Raw genomic sequence first — 16,617 nt, 5'->3', positions numbered from 1 at the left:
TCATTTGAAATCTCAATTGTTGGAATCCTAAAGTGATATTATTCTATTTGGAAGCATAGTCATATTCTCTTTAAATCAGGTTGCTATAGTAAGTGTGTTGTGTATATATGTTTGATGATTGTTGTTCCATAATTCATTTGTGAATACTGTTCCATAAAGTATAATTCATTAAAGTTGTTTTTGAGAGAAGATTGCTATTTGATTGCAGAATGTGAGTTTAATTCAATAGAGCAAGCTTAGTCTGACTCGCGAGATTTAGTTTATTGGATTGCTGTTCCATTCATTGCTGTTCCATTTATTGCTGTTCCATTTCAAATTTGCTGTTCCATTTCAGATTTGCTGTTCCATTTCCTGTTTGCTGTTCCATTTTACTTTCTGCTGTTCCATTTACTTGCATTTACTGTCTTGGTGTGAGAGAAGGTCTAAGGCTGTAGTGAGCCTCAGCAAGTCGCTGCCTAGCTCCCAGACCTATGGTCCATGCTCTAATTTCCTTTCCATCAGTTTCTATAGGGATGGGTTATCGCTTCCGTACCCTTGAATGATAAGCTGCTTTGTGTGATTTTATTCTTTTAAGCAATTTAGTCATAAATTTAGCATCCGTTTACCCTTGTATTTTCTAGACACTGTACTACTAAGCATTACTCTGACGAATAGCCTCGGATTGAGTTACTCTTTGCAATAACAAAGCATTCCCGGATTGACTTATTAATGTGGCATAACTAGAGGTGAAAGAGACCCTTGTTACAGCTCTACACTAAGCCTCTCGACTTATACATCTAAAATCTCCAACGACTTCCTTCCCATTAGGGAGGCTTGGCTCCCCACTCAAGATAAATCGGTTTCTGTCCCTTTCCCTTGCTCGACTGTCTTTTAGTCCGGGTCATGATTTGGCTGTTTGCACTCTGAGTTGATGGAGGAATATTTGAATGGAGGGGTAGTAAATGAGGAGGATTTACCTCTTATAATTCCTCTCCCTTGTCCCATTCAAGTTTTGACCAAGGTCTTTGCCACAATTCCTTTCTTTTATCCTTTATTCCTGCATTACATGCACATTAGACCACAAAGCAAAATATGCAACTCTAACTCATCTCATAAATAAAATATAATAAAAAGTATGCGATAAGTTGTGAGAATAGATGGTTTGACTAAGATAGGAGGTGAATTAAGGCCAATTATGGCCCATATAATTACCCAATGATGAGGCTCATCACAATATGCTAAATAATCAATTCTAACAACCAACATAAAATCAATTGGATTCCATGGAAAGACACAATCAATGATTAGTCATTACAGTCAAGACTTGCCACTTGTCTTATTGTTACCTTCAACATTAAAAATGGTTCTTTCAATATATTTTAAAACATTTTAGTGTCCTCTTTAAGGACAACGTGCACTTTTCTACATTCCTTCATTATCACACATTGAATACATGCATACATTTTTTTCTTATAAGAATTTCTTTCTAACTCTAATAAATTTTTGTTAAATGCACCATTAAGAATTATTATAAGAGTATACATGCAAAGGTTGGTAGTTAATTCATACTATCACTAATTATAGCGTGAGTATTCAAAATTGTTCATGATTTACCTACAAATAATGCAATAAAATTTTTAAAATCTTTTCTCCACATAGAGATTCAAATTCCATGAGAAGAGTTATTCTTTAAAGTATACATTAACACTTATCATTCTTTAACTTGGCTAATAACACCCTCATGCATCTTATATCAAATGCAGTCTACAACATACATTTCCATGTAAACTTGAGTAGTGTCATCCTTGAAATTATATCCATTAGCATCATAACTCTACTCAACATTCTTACAGAACCCAAATAGGTGCCAATGATGTAACCTTTGCTTTAATATCACAACAACCCTCGTTAAACCTCGTGTAAAAGTACATAGGATTATAATTTTTTTACAGAATTATTAGCCTATTATATTCCCAATCATTTATTCCATATTCTTTAACTGAGCATTAGATAAAATCATCTCCAATTCATAAAGTAACTTTAAAATTGGAATAGAAAGTCACACAATGTAACAACCATTATTGCATCATGTTACATAAAGCTCCTAGTTGCAACCCTACATAATTACCATTGCTTGTTTCATTAGGTTAGTTACTTACAAATTTTATAATGTAAGTGTCAACACCATGTAAGGAATAAACAACATTAGAATGGAATAATAGGAAAACACATCAGTGGACAACAATATACCTTGGAAACTCTTAAGGGAAAAACCAACAAACATTTATTTTATCAAACTTTTTCATGAAGGTGTCCACCCCTCACTCAATGGAATTAAGGGAGCCCATCCCTTGACCATTGTTAAAAATATTATAAAAAAATATCATCTTTAATTGAACATAACTAGCTAGAAGATATTACATTAATCATGATATCATTTACTCCACAAATCTTTAAACATTATGCCTTTCTGGCTTGGTTGTTCCCTGTAATGGATATCCTATAGTTGACATTCTCTCAATATGCATCAATCATTAGTTAATTTCCTTCGGTTAAATATAATCCATCCTTTTCCTAAGTCACAATCCTTTCCTACAATTACTACCATCAACAAACTCTAACATCCAAATAATAAATCTTTACTAGCTATGCTTTAAGCAAATTTTCATATGCATAAATACACTACATGCAAGGTATTGAGAAATACCTCTTTTATGGACATTGCACATGCATTAATTAAAAAAACATAACTACTAAAACATGTATATTTATCTTTACGTGTATATGGTTATGACACATGTATATCTAACCAAATATCACATTCATAAATTAAAATACATAAATATTACCAAAGTGTGACCTTTAATCCCTGCTTCACATGTATCACGAGAAAGGGAAATTGTTACATTTGAATTTCCTCCCACAAGAACACAGTAATATTTAAAAGCATGTCCATGGTTATCACCATCTCTTTGTACAAGAAGAGGGAAATGTTTCCAAAAGTAAAACTATACTAACTATTATTTACAAGATGCATTATTTCTAAAAGAAAAACTATCATAATGACCCACATTTTTTAAATAAAGTACCACATTAGCTATGATCTTTGTGCATATAAATTCATATTCTTTTTCAAAAAGGAATTAGCCTAACAATCTGTATCTTTGTGCATACAAATACATATCTCTATAACACAATAACAATTCTTTTGTGCATGCAAATACACATTTATTTTCCGAGACATCTAACACAATAGCTATTATTTTTATACATATAAATACACATTTCTTTTTCAAGAAATCAAATACAATAGATATTCCTTTTATACATATAAATATGTATTTCTTTTTCAAGAAATAAAATGCAATAGCTGTTCTTTTTATATATATAAATACACATTTCTTTTTCAAGGAATCAATTACAATAACTATTCTTTTTATACATATAAATACACATTTCTTTTTCAAGAAAACTAGCATGGTTCTTATCCTTCTATGACAAGATTCATATGAAACATTTAAATAAAATAACCTTGATTCTTACCACTTCAGGTACAAATTCATATCCAAGCTCTCAAAAAAATAACCTCGACTCTTTTTCATCCACAAGAATTCATATGCTTTCCTTTCCAAAATATTAGCACAACTAATTTATCTTTTACCATGTAGTCTTTCCAAGAAAATAACATGGCTAAATTTTTTATGCAACCATATTCATATGCATCCTTTTTATGAAAATGATTCATGGATACTTTCAAAGATTGGCATGCAATCTTTTCCTTAAAGAATAGTAGCATGGATACTTATCTCTTATGTACAATATCCATGAATACCTACATGCATTCCTTGGATAAATTCCCTCTGCATCACTCCTTGTCTACGCTTAACCAAAGTCAACATCTATTCATCCTTCACCACATTGGAAGAGAAAAGCACATACAAAGGGTAGTGTGTATTCCGATATTGATATAATTCAAGCACACATGGAATCTTCTCATTGAGAAGATCTACTAGGCTTTCATTTTATTTCGTATAAACTACAACTAAAGTATCCGCACGGCTAGAAACCCTTGGTGTTCCCTCGATTGTTTCTGCAACAAATTTGAAATGTAGAATCGATGCCTGAATTGATGAACCTCTTATGCTTTAAGGCTCTTAAACAAATCCTTTGGTGCTATAAAGGATGTTTCCATTGTGAGAACAACCCAACAATTCCTGGTAGTGCAGATCTGATGGCCACTTTCTCCATGCCTTTAAGAATTCCATGCGTGAAGATAAATGTGGGTCACTCATGCCCTGCTACTCTTCTTCAATAATGAACAAGTCAATTCCGCGACTTCCTTCAGCTGAGTAGTAAGGGAGTCATGATCAGGGGAGGTGGTCAAGTGAAGGAGAAAAGAAAGGGACATGCCTAAGCTCACAAATTTATGTGTTTTATTGTTCATTGGAATGCACAAGACACCCATACTAATCCATCTCTTGTTTGAACCATTCGTGAAACATTTTCTTCGTTTAATTTTGATTAGTTACAAACCAATTCACAATGGTTCTTGATGGTCAACCATTTCATCAAATATTGAACAAGGTAATTAAATAATAATCTTTCCAAAAATATTGTAAATACCAATGTATATTTGGCTTAGGATATTGCAAAGAGATAAGAGAGAGAGAGGGAGAGCACCAAGCATTGAGAAGGAACAAATCTCTCAAGGCCAACATTTTTCTAGTTTTGAACTATAACAATGGTTTGTGTCTTAAAATATTTCATCCCTCTCCACGTGTGCTACATCCATACTTAAGATGGATCTTTTAAATTACTATGAAATATATCTTCATATATCTTGATATATGTTCAATATTTATATATATAATTATTAGTTCGGTAGTGTCTTAAACATGATTTATACATGAATGGGATACTAGTTTGGGATAGCTTATTTTCTTTGAACCTAAAAGATCAAGGGATGTCTCTTTGGGTTGGTTTAACCCTGAGTCCTTATGGCATGGGATATCTCTTTGGAATAGTTTGATTTGTCCATAATTGAGTTTGATTTCCCTACATATAGAATGCCTCATTCTTAGAGTAGTTTATTTCCCTTAAAGGTAACTCCCATTCTCAACTCTTGTCATGACATTTGAACTTATAACCTAATGGGAACTAAACATTGCACATGAGTAATCTTTACCTCATAGACTAATATATAATACATATAAATATTGAATAAATTTTGATTATTATTTGATATTTATTTATTTTGATTGTACAACAATTTTTATTTAAATATAAATAATTCTAATATATTCATGCAATTTAATTAAGTTTAAATAAATATGAACTGTAAATTTTTTTTATCATTGTGTTTATTTCTTAGGGATGAATCATGACCCAAAGGCAACTAATTCAGCAAACTCATTCCAACCTTTAAGATGACTTTCTCATGAGATTTTTTACCTCACAAAATGAAGTCCTTCTAGGCTAAATGGCCCTCGTAATAATTGAATCTTGCTCAATGGTGAAAAAACCTCCCCATTTTTCACCAACTAATAATAATTTTACACTATATTTTAAATATCCTTGGACCCATATTAAAGTAAATTTACTTGACCATTTAATAACTTTTTATTATGTTGATGTAAAATTAGCGTTTATTATAATTTAGAACTAAATTTTTTAATAAAATATTTAAATATATAAAAAAATCACCAAAATATCATAATTTTTTAATATTAAAGTGAAAATATACTGGCTATAATTAGTTAGGCCGATAGGGTTTTCTATGCATCAACAATCATCAACACTTTTTTAGTTAAGTTGATAAGTTTTTCTATGCATCAACAATCGTCAACACTTTTACGCTGCTCCTCAACACTTTTAAGCTGCTCCGTTTGATCAAGTGAGACATTTCAACCGTTGATTTGAAATGTCATCTGGCAAGCATGCACTGCGCTTTGACCACTTTTTCCAAATATCAATTGACTTACCTTCTTTTCACCTAGGAGGAGTTCTGCTGTGCATTGAACCTGGCCCTGTTATGCAAAAACACTGATCCCCGCACGTCCTCAGTCTTACTACATAGAGTTCTTCCGCGTCAATGAACGAGAGAGGGTTTTTAATATCTTCTATGCCGTGTAAGACTCTTTCCGATGAAAAAGGTCAGGGGATCAGTCAAAGCCACGAGGCTGCCGTGTAGCTGATACACCAGATTTTAATGAACACATCTTTACTGACTTCTTCGTGCCCCTTGCCTACGCCTATTCCGTGTCTCTTCGCTTACCAGACCACATCAGAAGTCGTTGGACGAACTCGCGTTCGAATCCCACTGCACTCACCTATATTTATGTGTTCTCTGCCATTCTGCTTCCATCACACGTCTCCCCTGCTTACTTCTGCTTCAATCTTTAGCCCATCTTCGGCTTTACTTGTGCTTCAAGTTTCCCCCCATCTTGTGCTTCCAATTTCGCCCCTTCTAGGCATCGAGCTAAAGCGTAACTGTAGCTGCAGTTGCAGTAAACATGGCAGCTACCACGTATGTTGCAGAGGAAGAAGAAGGAGAAGATTATTTCTTCCAATTTCGATCTCCAGACATGGACAGGGAGCCTCCCCATTTTGTCTCAAGCATTTCCTCTGCCATCACGGGCAAGAGATCGAAAAGCTCAAGACATGGACTTCCTCCCATGCCCAAATCAGAATTCACTGCGCAGCAAGAACAAGAACAAGAACCAGATCAAGATCAAGAAGATCAAGAAGATCAAGATCAGGATCAGTATCAAGATCAAGAAGAAGAGGATGAACAGGAGATGGCGGCGCGATGTCTGATGATGCTTCTGGCAGATGACAGCGACCGCCATTCGCACTCGCTGACCACTACATCTTCCTCCGGGTCCCCTGCCCCTTCCACACTCCACCCGACCAGACGGAGGATCAAGAAGCCAAAGAGGTATGATGCTGGGAATGCAGATTTTCCATACAGTCAGGAATGGGATGACGGATTCAAACCAGAGATGATGATGAGGTCATACGCATGCAAGTCCTGCAACAAGAAGTTTCCTTCATTCCAAGCTCTCGGTGGCCACAGGTCAAGCTGCCAATTAAAGGATTCTAAGTCCAGCTTTCCCAAGCTGCTTGTTCACAACCAGAGCGATGAGGGCTTTAAGGAAGCAGCTTCAGCTTCAGCTTCTCTCCCTAGGCCTCCTGTTGAGACTTATAAACAGAGTTTGTCCAATGAGATTAAGAAAGTTCGGGTGCATGAATGCCCTGTGTGTCACAGGAATTTTCCATCTGGCCAAGCTTTGGGCGGTCACAAGAGGACTCACTCCAGTCCCCCTGCTACTAGTACAAATAATTCTTCAAGCCTTTCCATCACGGAGCAGCAGCACCTTTCAGCCATGAGAAGTACCCCCGAGTTAGATTTGAACATGCCTGCTGAAGATGAAAATGACTGCACCCAAGTGCAGCCCAGTTCTGCAGTTTCAGTCAATTTAGGTGGGGACTTCTTGAATTCTACCAATTGGCCTCCTTATGGCTACAAATTCATGTCTTATAAATCCTCTCAACCTTGGTGGATGGAGACCCATCAGCCTGGTGTGGTTAAAGAGGATGAAGCAGACAGTCAATTCATGAGCAACACTGGATTTGCTAGGGGCCGAGATCTGGGCTGCAAACAAATCGGTTTGCCCTTGATTACTACTGTAAATTAGACTTATGCCTGAGCAAGGATTTAGTTGGTTCTTTCCCATTCATGTAGTTCAATGGATGTAAACAGGTTCTAGATATACCAGTTGCATTCATTCTCTAGATTCGTCTGAGTTGAAAATTTTTAATTCATTCTTTATTAATGGCACAGCGCCAAGCAACTAAGGATGCTGGTGTTATTGCTGGCTTGAATGTAGCTCATATTATCAACGAACCCATAGCTACAGCAATAGTTTATGGCTTGGACTTGGACAAAAAGGGTGGAGAGAAAAATATTGTTGTTTTTGATCTTGGTGGTGGCACGTTTGATGTCGACGTTCTGACTATTGACAATGGAGTTTTTGAGGGTTTGACTACAAACAGTGATACCCATCTTGGAGGTAATCTGTCTGAACTTTGTCTCGCAGTTTTACATTACGAATTTGAATACCTGCGCGGTGGTTATTGTAGGCTTTTTTGGTTGGCTTTCGAACTTTGAACTCACGAAAGGATAAGACTTTGACCAAAGCATAATGGAATATTTCATCAAATTGATCAAGAAAAATCACGGAAAGGATATTAGTAAGGATAACAGAAATGAAATAAAAGATTCAATGTGTTCCTTGTGATATAGATATAAACAAAACATCTAAAGAAAAGTAATTGCACAATGATCCACTGCAAGAAAACAATGTTTTCCACAAACCAATTAACTCTTCTAGAAAAATTCAGCAATTCCAATTTAATAATACTATCGCTTCTCTTTGTACCTTTTGAGACAATTGCTAATATTAATTACAAAGCCCATACTCGTCAACAAATTCATGGCATAATTTAAACTAATTCTTTTATTATATCAACAAAGTTTGAGGCAATAATTCTGAACTAATAAATCCCAGCATTGTTAACGAAATTAAAAATTTTAGTACTGTTTGAGATAGCGTGTGAGGGCTCAGGTGAGAGATGAATAGCATAGCAATGCATTTGACATAGTTTAATCACGCAAAGCAAAACAGAAAACAGAGGTAAGGCCAAAAATGATGAAAGCGATGCAACTAAACATGGTCTAACCACACAAGCAAGAGAGAAGTATGCATGCGTGTAACAGTTTCAATGACAAATTCTTTGTTAATGTAGTGAACAATTTTTCCTCTGTATTAAAATTGGAATAAATAACCAGTGATTTTATTAGTATTGTTTGTGGCGGCAGTAATTTCATGCATGCTCATATATATAAAAGTGTAGATTATATAACTTGCGAAGTGTTCGGAATTATAATAGCTTGATTACAATGTTTCCATTTTAATCATTAAAACCTATTTAGATGGTTTCGGTTTTTTCCAAAAGGTTAAAAATAGTGAGAACAAAAACTATTTACAATCAGAGGTTTCCTTCAACAATATTACATAAGTTGTTATTTAATATTACTTGTTAATTAATTATTAATGTTAATCATTAGATATTATATTAAGTCATCAAAAAACTATTAATATAAGAAAATATTTATATGGGATAATTTCAATAGTGTGTCATTATATTGGTTTTGTTTTAGTGTTTTATTTTTATAACCATAAATAAAAAATAATGAAAATAATCATGATTACTGAAAACTTTTACTTGTCTCTCAAGTGTTGGTGACATAAGGATGCCTAATTTTGGTTCAACTTTTGTGATTATGGAGGAGATCATGGGAAGAAAAGATAGTATCAAAGATACTATTACCTTTAATTTTAAGGACAAGATGTGGCATGGTAAGAAGCTGGAGGGTTAAAGGAAGCTAAGACACTATAAGGAGGTGATCAACCCCACCCTTGATAACTACAATTATCTCTGTTTGTTGACCAACGCTAAAAAGAAAATGAACATCGCTAGGATAAGAACTAATTCCCATGAGCTTAGAAGTGAGATCAGACACTGGTCTACTCGGTAAACTCCATGGGACGATAAAATCTGTAAAATTTGTGATACTAAGAAGGTGGAAGATAAAAAAAATTTCCTTTTAAACTGCCCGGCGGTTGCCCACATCCAGTCTCAATTCCTTATCATCGGCCACACCTCCAATCTTCTTGACTTATTAAGCCAAACCAACTATTGCAACCTTGGAGCGTTTCTTTCCCTTCTCCTTGATCACCGAAACAAGATTTTGAAGAACGACAATTAGACCCTTTTCTTTTGAAATCCGACCACAGACGTTAATCATCATGATCATCATCAATAATTATTAAAATAAAAATAAAAATAGTTTATTTAACTTTAAAAATTAAAATATTACTTAAATTTCCTTAGAATATTATTTATGGGTTTTAAAACGGTTATGTAAAAAATTCCAAACCTATTATAATTTAAAGTCAAGTAAATATAAATTACAAAACTTACAAATTATTTTAAATTATAAATAGTGTTAGCTCTGCTACAGTTTGCAGCATTTGATGGGTTAAAAGCAGGTTTGGCAGCGCTGGTCATGCTTTCAAGAGGTTCGCAGCAGTGGATTTCTTCTTCCCCTTCATCCTCCTTTTTCTCCTTCATTACCCCTTAATCTCTTCACAAAACCCATTTAAACCCGTTTAAACCTTTTTCCTAAAATTCTCGCGCATTTTGTTTTAAACATTACAAAGGCCCCGCATTAACCCATTTCTCACGGCTTTTGGGCGTTTTTGTTTTATTTCCATTAATACCCATATGTAAGCTTATTATTTGTTTTACCCCGGCATTACAGTTTTAACCCTTATAGCACTGCGCATATAGTATAATTCATTACCCTTAGTTTTGATAGAGCTCGGGCCCGCAGCATTACATGTCACATTGCTTGTCACATCACTCCAAAACGCATGTTAATTCCACGCCGTCTGATCACACCCATCTTATCATCTGACGATAGTCGCTTTCCCTGCTCCACAGACCTGCACACCTGTTAGTTCCCGGGGAAAGTGGTTTCCCCACCATTGCATCTGCCACGTGTTTCCATTTCATTGCATCGCTGCCCGAGGTACGATTACCACCGCAGCATCATAAGTGGTGCGATAAAATCGCTCTCTGCTTTCCTGTATGGTTCCTCGCGCGTTAACTGTCGCCCACCTTTGTTGCTCGTCAACCATTCGATCATCAAACTTGCGATCGGACGACCCTTGTCCCTCCTTTATTGTTTTCCCTCAGTGGCTTCCATATGCCGATCTCCGCCGTCCGATTCGTTGCATCCACGGCTAATATTGAATCGCGATCTTGTTTGTTCTCGACGCTGCTCGCCAAGTGATCTTGATTATCCATCTAAGCTTTTCAACAGTGGATATTCATTCGCAGGTTATCGTCCATTTTCAGGCATTTTTTTCATGATTTGAGCCTGTTTTGTGTGCTTGAAGAAGGAAGAAACGATCCCGTGACATGTGCATTCAAACCCTCAACTACCTGCATTCAAGAACAGCACGGTCAAGGACAAGAAGGACGACTTCAAGCAGATTAAGATATAAATCAGTTATGGAGCATTGTACATATTATATCCCGTATGCTCAGAAAGGACACCAAAATATCAGAGAATGTCAAATTTGTTAATTAAAACAGTCAGAATGTATCAGAGGCCCATAATAGTTCGTAAATGTGGTTGGTGATCCATTAAGACACCTCCACACATAGGCTAGCTGATATTTTTTGTAAACAAACTCTATATATACTCAGAAAAATGATGTAATAGGTTGATGAGTGTTAGATGAATGTAATCATGTTGTAAGCTTCAACTTTTGGAGACTATAACTACTGTGAGACCTACATCTTCTGGTTTTCATTTCCAGCTAATATAAGCTTCTTTTGCTGTCAATTGCTCATTCTTCACTTCTTCTATGTTCCAGGCTGTGCCTGTTTTGCATTTGTTCATGTGCTGTGAATGTTTAGCATCAGAGGGGTTGTCATCCCACCTCTGTGCTAGAATTTAGCTGTATCGTTAAATTTGTATGCGGGTTTCTGTTGTTCTAATATCAAAGAGCTGTCACTCTGTCTATGTATTAGACAATAGATTTACAGACCTCCTTACTGGTTGCAGCTGGCCATCACAGGGTCCTGTGCATCTGTTGGTGTAGTCAGTCTTCTCCATCATCACACTTTCTTTAAACTGTGAGTAATTGGTGGTTAAAAGCCTTGTAGTCTGGGGGTGTTCACCCATGTTTGGGTTCAGCATGGTAGGAGTGGTTATCTGGTTCGAATATGCAGCATTTGTTTCATTCATCCACCATTTATCCAACTTTGTGTTGAATTTGTAATGTTCCCGAGCATCACTTATATACAACCTAGGTGAGTTTCTTAGGGTGATAACATTAATTGGTGTCGTTGTCAGAGAGAGGAGAATTGAAGCTCAGCTTCCTTGGGAGAACGACACAGCTTCAAGCTTTGGTGACAGACAAGGTTTGACACAGATTTTGGTTGTAATCATCTGTCTGGCGACTCCACTGGTGGAAGACCATCCTTTGGTGACTCCACATTGAAGTTTTGGCTCAGTTTGTGAGAAACACTCGAAGAAATCCTCAAAAATCTCCAGTTGAACCAGTGCCTGAACCTGAGAGGACTGTTAAATCAAAGAAAGCTTCACAGAAAGGGGCATCAGGATCAGGTAAGCCTAATAAGTTTGATGCATCTCTAAAAGATAAAGTTAATACTGAAGATTTATAGTTTGAAGACTTAGAAACCAACATTGTTAATAAAGTAAAAACTTCAGAGATTAGTTAAGCCCCTTGCTCAGTTAGTTCCCCTTTGAATCTCAGTCCAAAGAAAGCATCCCATCTAGTCTAGAACATCCATTTATCTTTGCCATCCATCACATTACTCCCTACTATTCAATCTGCTAGTATCCTTCCACATATTCCAATCATGGTAGGACAACAAGCACCTATGAGGATAGAAAGAATTGTAGCTTCCAGATATAGACCATTGGTCTTGCCTGTTCCTTTAAATCCTATGCTTGTGGGAGAATATAAAAAATATATGCCTAAATTCATTGGCACAGAGGGAGTAACAGCAGAAGAACACCTTGAAGCTTTTTACAGTTATGCTGATAATTTAGATATAAGTGAGAATGATGTATGGATGAGAGTTTTGGTCTAGAGCCTTGATGGAGAGGCTAGAAAGTGGTTTAGAGAATTACTCCAGAGATCCATAATAGATATTGAAGCATTAGATGATGCATTTTTGAAGCAATGGGGAGATAAAAAGGACTTGCTGTATTATCATACTGAGTTTGGTAATCTGAAGAGAGAAAATGGTGAGTCAATACCTGATTTCAATAAAAGATTCAATAGAATGTATAGTAAGATACCAGCTGAGGTAAAGCCTACTCCCACCTCTGCCAAACTCACTTATGCCAATTCTTTTGACTCTGAATTCTGCCTATTATTGAGAGAAAGAAGATGTGCTACACTAGCAGACATGCAGGATGCAACCTTAGAAGTAGAATCTAATATCATGGCTGTAGAAAAGCTGAAAAGTCAAGTTGACAGGAGAAGACAGAGAAATCAGGGTTCTACTTCTTCTTCATCATCTTCAGAGCCAAAATTAGATAAAATGACTAAGATGATAGAGTCATTGGCTGCTGAAATTTTTAAGCTGAAAGTGGAACAGAACTCAGGGAAAATAAGGCAGCAAAACACATTTTCTCCAAGAAATCAGAATCGATTTAGAAGAGAAAACGAGCAGTTACAAATAATGCAGAGAGGTGAAGAATCAAAAGAAGATCACAAAGTTAAAGCCCCTTTCCAAAATGTAGTCATGGAAGAGGAACAATTTTAAGAGGATGATGATGAAATTCACTGCATGGAGGATAAAGGCAGTGCTGCCTTTTTGACATTGGCTAAATATGAAGAATCATTGCTGCAAGAACAAAATAGTTAGGAGTGGGACAAAGAAGCTGTTCTACAAACTGGTGATCAGCAGAGATATAATCTGAGATCCAATGCAAAAAATGGCAGAGAGAAGGTTGCCCAAGGAGTTGCCGTCCAAACAGAGTCACAGAATGCCAAGCAGAGAAAGCCAACAGCTGATCCAATCATCCTCAAAGCTCCAGTTCAAGAGGTAAAAAGTTCTGATAAATCGTCTTCCTCTTTCAGCTTTGAGTCAGAAGTTCAGAAGTTGAAAATATCTGTGCCTCTGGTTGAGTTGGTGAAGAGTGAACTATTTAGGAAGCCTATCCTTGAAGCCCTTGAGCTAGAAACCAAACAAACCTCCACTGACTCTGTTAATTTGCAAGATGACAAGCCTGCCATTGTGCTTAGCCCTATGATTGAACCCGTTGATAATAATTCTCCATCTTTTTATGTATCATTGACCATTCACGACAAAATCCTCCACAACTGCCTGCTAGATACAGGGGCCAGCCATAATTTGAGGCCTAGAGCTGTCATGGAAGAATTGGGCCTTGATATCACTAGACCCTATCATGATTTATTCTCTTTTGATTCAAGGAAGGTAAAATGTTTGGGATTAATTAAAGACTTGGCCATTACCTTAACTCAGCTGCCCATGAAGAGTATGATGATGGATATTGTGGTAGCAGATGTCCCTCCTAAGTTTGGCATGCTACTGTCCAGAGGGTGGATTAAGAGACTAGGTGGGACTTTACAGAATGATCTTTCTTATGCAACTGTCCCAGTTTTTGGAGGAGAAAGCAGAAGATTGTACAGAGAGGCACACTTGGCATACATTATCAGTGATGAGAAGAATCCTACAAATCCCCCATCTATGCAGTGGACACTGATTTTGGAGCATGTATTCTCCAAATAGAAGAATCTCAGAAGGTCGCAATGCAGATCAAGAAACCAACAGTGCAGGCCGTGAAAGTTCAAGGAAGCCAGGTTTGGGAGATGTTCTTTGATGGAGCATGTTCCAGGGAAACTGCAGGAGCAGGGGTGGTGCTAGTATCTCCTCAACAGGAAAGCATTCAGTTGTCTTTTAAGCTGGTTTTTCAAGTGACAAACAACATAGCAGAATATGAAGCACTACTGTTGGGCCTTAATGCAGCAAAAGACAGAGGAATCAAGAATCTGAAGGTATTTGGAGATGCTGATCTGATTATCCAGCAAGTGAATAAAAATTTTCAGGCAAAGCACCAAAGGCTGAAAGCATATAGAGATGAGGTATGGAGAATCAGAGACTCTTTTGATCTTTTTTATATTTCATACATTCTTAGAGCCCAAAATCAGCTTACTGATTCCCTTGCTATTTCTGCTAGCCTATTTATACCTCCCATGCCTCCCAGATTAGTTTATAAGGTACAAATGATGTATAGACCATCCTTGCCCGATAATCTCCACCATTGGAAAGTTTTTGAAGATGATAATGAGTTGAATAGATTCCTTCAAGTCATTGATGAATTTTCTGAAATGAAAATTGACCAAGAGAATGATGCCTTGTTAGAAAATCCCTAGTCCCAATTTAGAAATAAGATTGGTAAAGACAGCATTGTTCAGCTTCGTAGTAACCATATTCCTAAAGGCCTAATTCCTCTTGAAAGACTGTTTGACCAAAATGATGTGCCTTGCAAGGCTACCCAAAAATAAGATCAATTTGCAGTCTGTAAGCATGATATAGGAAGTCCAGGTCAGCCTAGATATGTGAATCTGTCCACAAATTTGTCTGCTGATCAAAGTGCTGAGTACTGCAATTTAATGAGGCAATTTGCTGATGTGTTTGCCTGGGAGTACACTGACCTGAAAACTTATGATAAGACCATAATTCAACACAAAATCCCTATGGAAAAAGACACTGTTCCTTTCAAACAGAAGCTGAGACCAATAAATCCTATGCTTCTTCCACTAATTGAAAAAGAAATTAAAAAATTGATGGCTGCCAAGATCATTGTACCTCTCAGATATTCAAAATGGGTAGCCAATCTAGTGGTGGTAAGGAAGAAGAGTGGAGAAATCAGACTGTGTGTTGATTTCAAAAATCTAAACAAATGCTCAAAGAAAGATAATTATCCTCTGTTAAAAATGGAGCATTTGTTGCAAAAGGTCTCAGGAGCTAAAGTGATGTCATTTTTGGATGGATTCTCAGGCTTTAATCAGATTGTTGTGCACCCAGATGATCAAGAAAAGACTGCGTTCACCACTCCTTGGGGCACTTTTATGTATGCCAAAATGCCATTTGGATTGATGAATGCTGGAGCCACCTTTCAGAGAGCTATCGACATAGCATTTGTGAGAGAGAAGGAAAAATTTGTGCTTATCTACCTTGATGATGTAACAGTTTACTCCAGCATCCATCAAAATCATTTGTAGCATTTGAAAAAGGTGTTTTTGAAGTGTAGAAAGTTTGGAATATCAGTGAATCCCAAAAAATCACAATTTGCTTTACATGAAGGCAAGCTGTTAGGACATGTTGTGTCTGTTGCAGGTGTCCAGATTAACCCATAAAGAGTCAAAACAATTCAAACTTTGTTTATTCCTAGATCAAAGAAGGATATCCAATCCTTTTTGGGTAAGATAAATTTTGTAAGGAGGTTTATTCCAAATTTTGCAGAACTAGTGAAGCATGTTACCTCTATGTTGAAGAAAGGATCAGAGGTAAGATGGACTAATACAGCAAGACAATCATTTGAGTCTATCAAAAAGGCTATTATCGAAGCTCCCACACTGATTAGCCCAGATTACAGCAAGGAGTTCCATATTTTCTCATTTGCCTCTGGAAATACCATTGTAGTTATTTTATTGCAGCAAGATGAAGAAGGTTTAGCACATCCAATAGCATTTTTCAGCAAGAATTTGAGGGATGCTGAATTGAGGTATGATATTATTGAAAAACAAGCATATGCTCTTATCAAATCTTTGAAAGTTTTTAGAGTTTATATCTTGCATTCCAAAATAATTGCATATGTACTCTCTGCTGCAATAAAAGATATCTTGACACAACATGATGCTGATGGAAGAAGGGTGAAATGGATTGCAAAAATGATAGAATTTAATATAGAGCTGAAGCCCACCAAGCTGGTCAGAG

General features: G+C 36.5%; 1 protein-coding gene across 1 annotated transcript; it reads left to right on the top strand.

Annotated features, from left to right (window-relative positions):
* Positions 1-6,079: 6,079 nt before the first annotated feature.
* LOC149177250 (uncharacterized) lies at positions 6,080-8,132 on the top strand. Its single transcript, XM_089420058.1, has one exon. The coding sequence runs from the start codon at positions 6,492-6,494 to the stop codon at positions 7,674-7,676; it is 1,185 nt and encodes a 394-aa protein (XP_089276184.1). The 5' UTR covers positions 6,080-6,491; the 3' UTR covers positions 7,677-8,132.
* The last annotated feature ends 8,485 nt before the right edge of the window (positions 8,133-16,617 follow it).

Source organism: Pinus tabuliformis, chromosome 4_1 (assembly GCF_031772625.1).
Source record: "Pinus tabuliformis cultivar Carrire ecotype Pingquan chromosome 4_1, CPIR1, whole genome shotgun sequence".
Lineage (NCBI taxonomy): Eukaryota > Viridiplantae > Streptophyta > Pinopsida > Pinales > Pinaceae > Pinus > Pinus tabuliformis.
This window is presented reverse-complemented; position numbering and strand designations above follow the sequence as displayed.

What these genes read in the sequence shown, in the direction of transcription:
- LOC149177250 (XM_089420058.1), top strand. Translation starts at nt 6,492, where the DNA reads ATGGCAGCTACCACGTATGTTGCAGAGGAAGAAGAAGGAGAAGATTAT.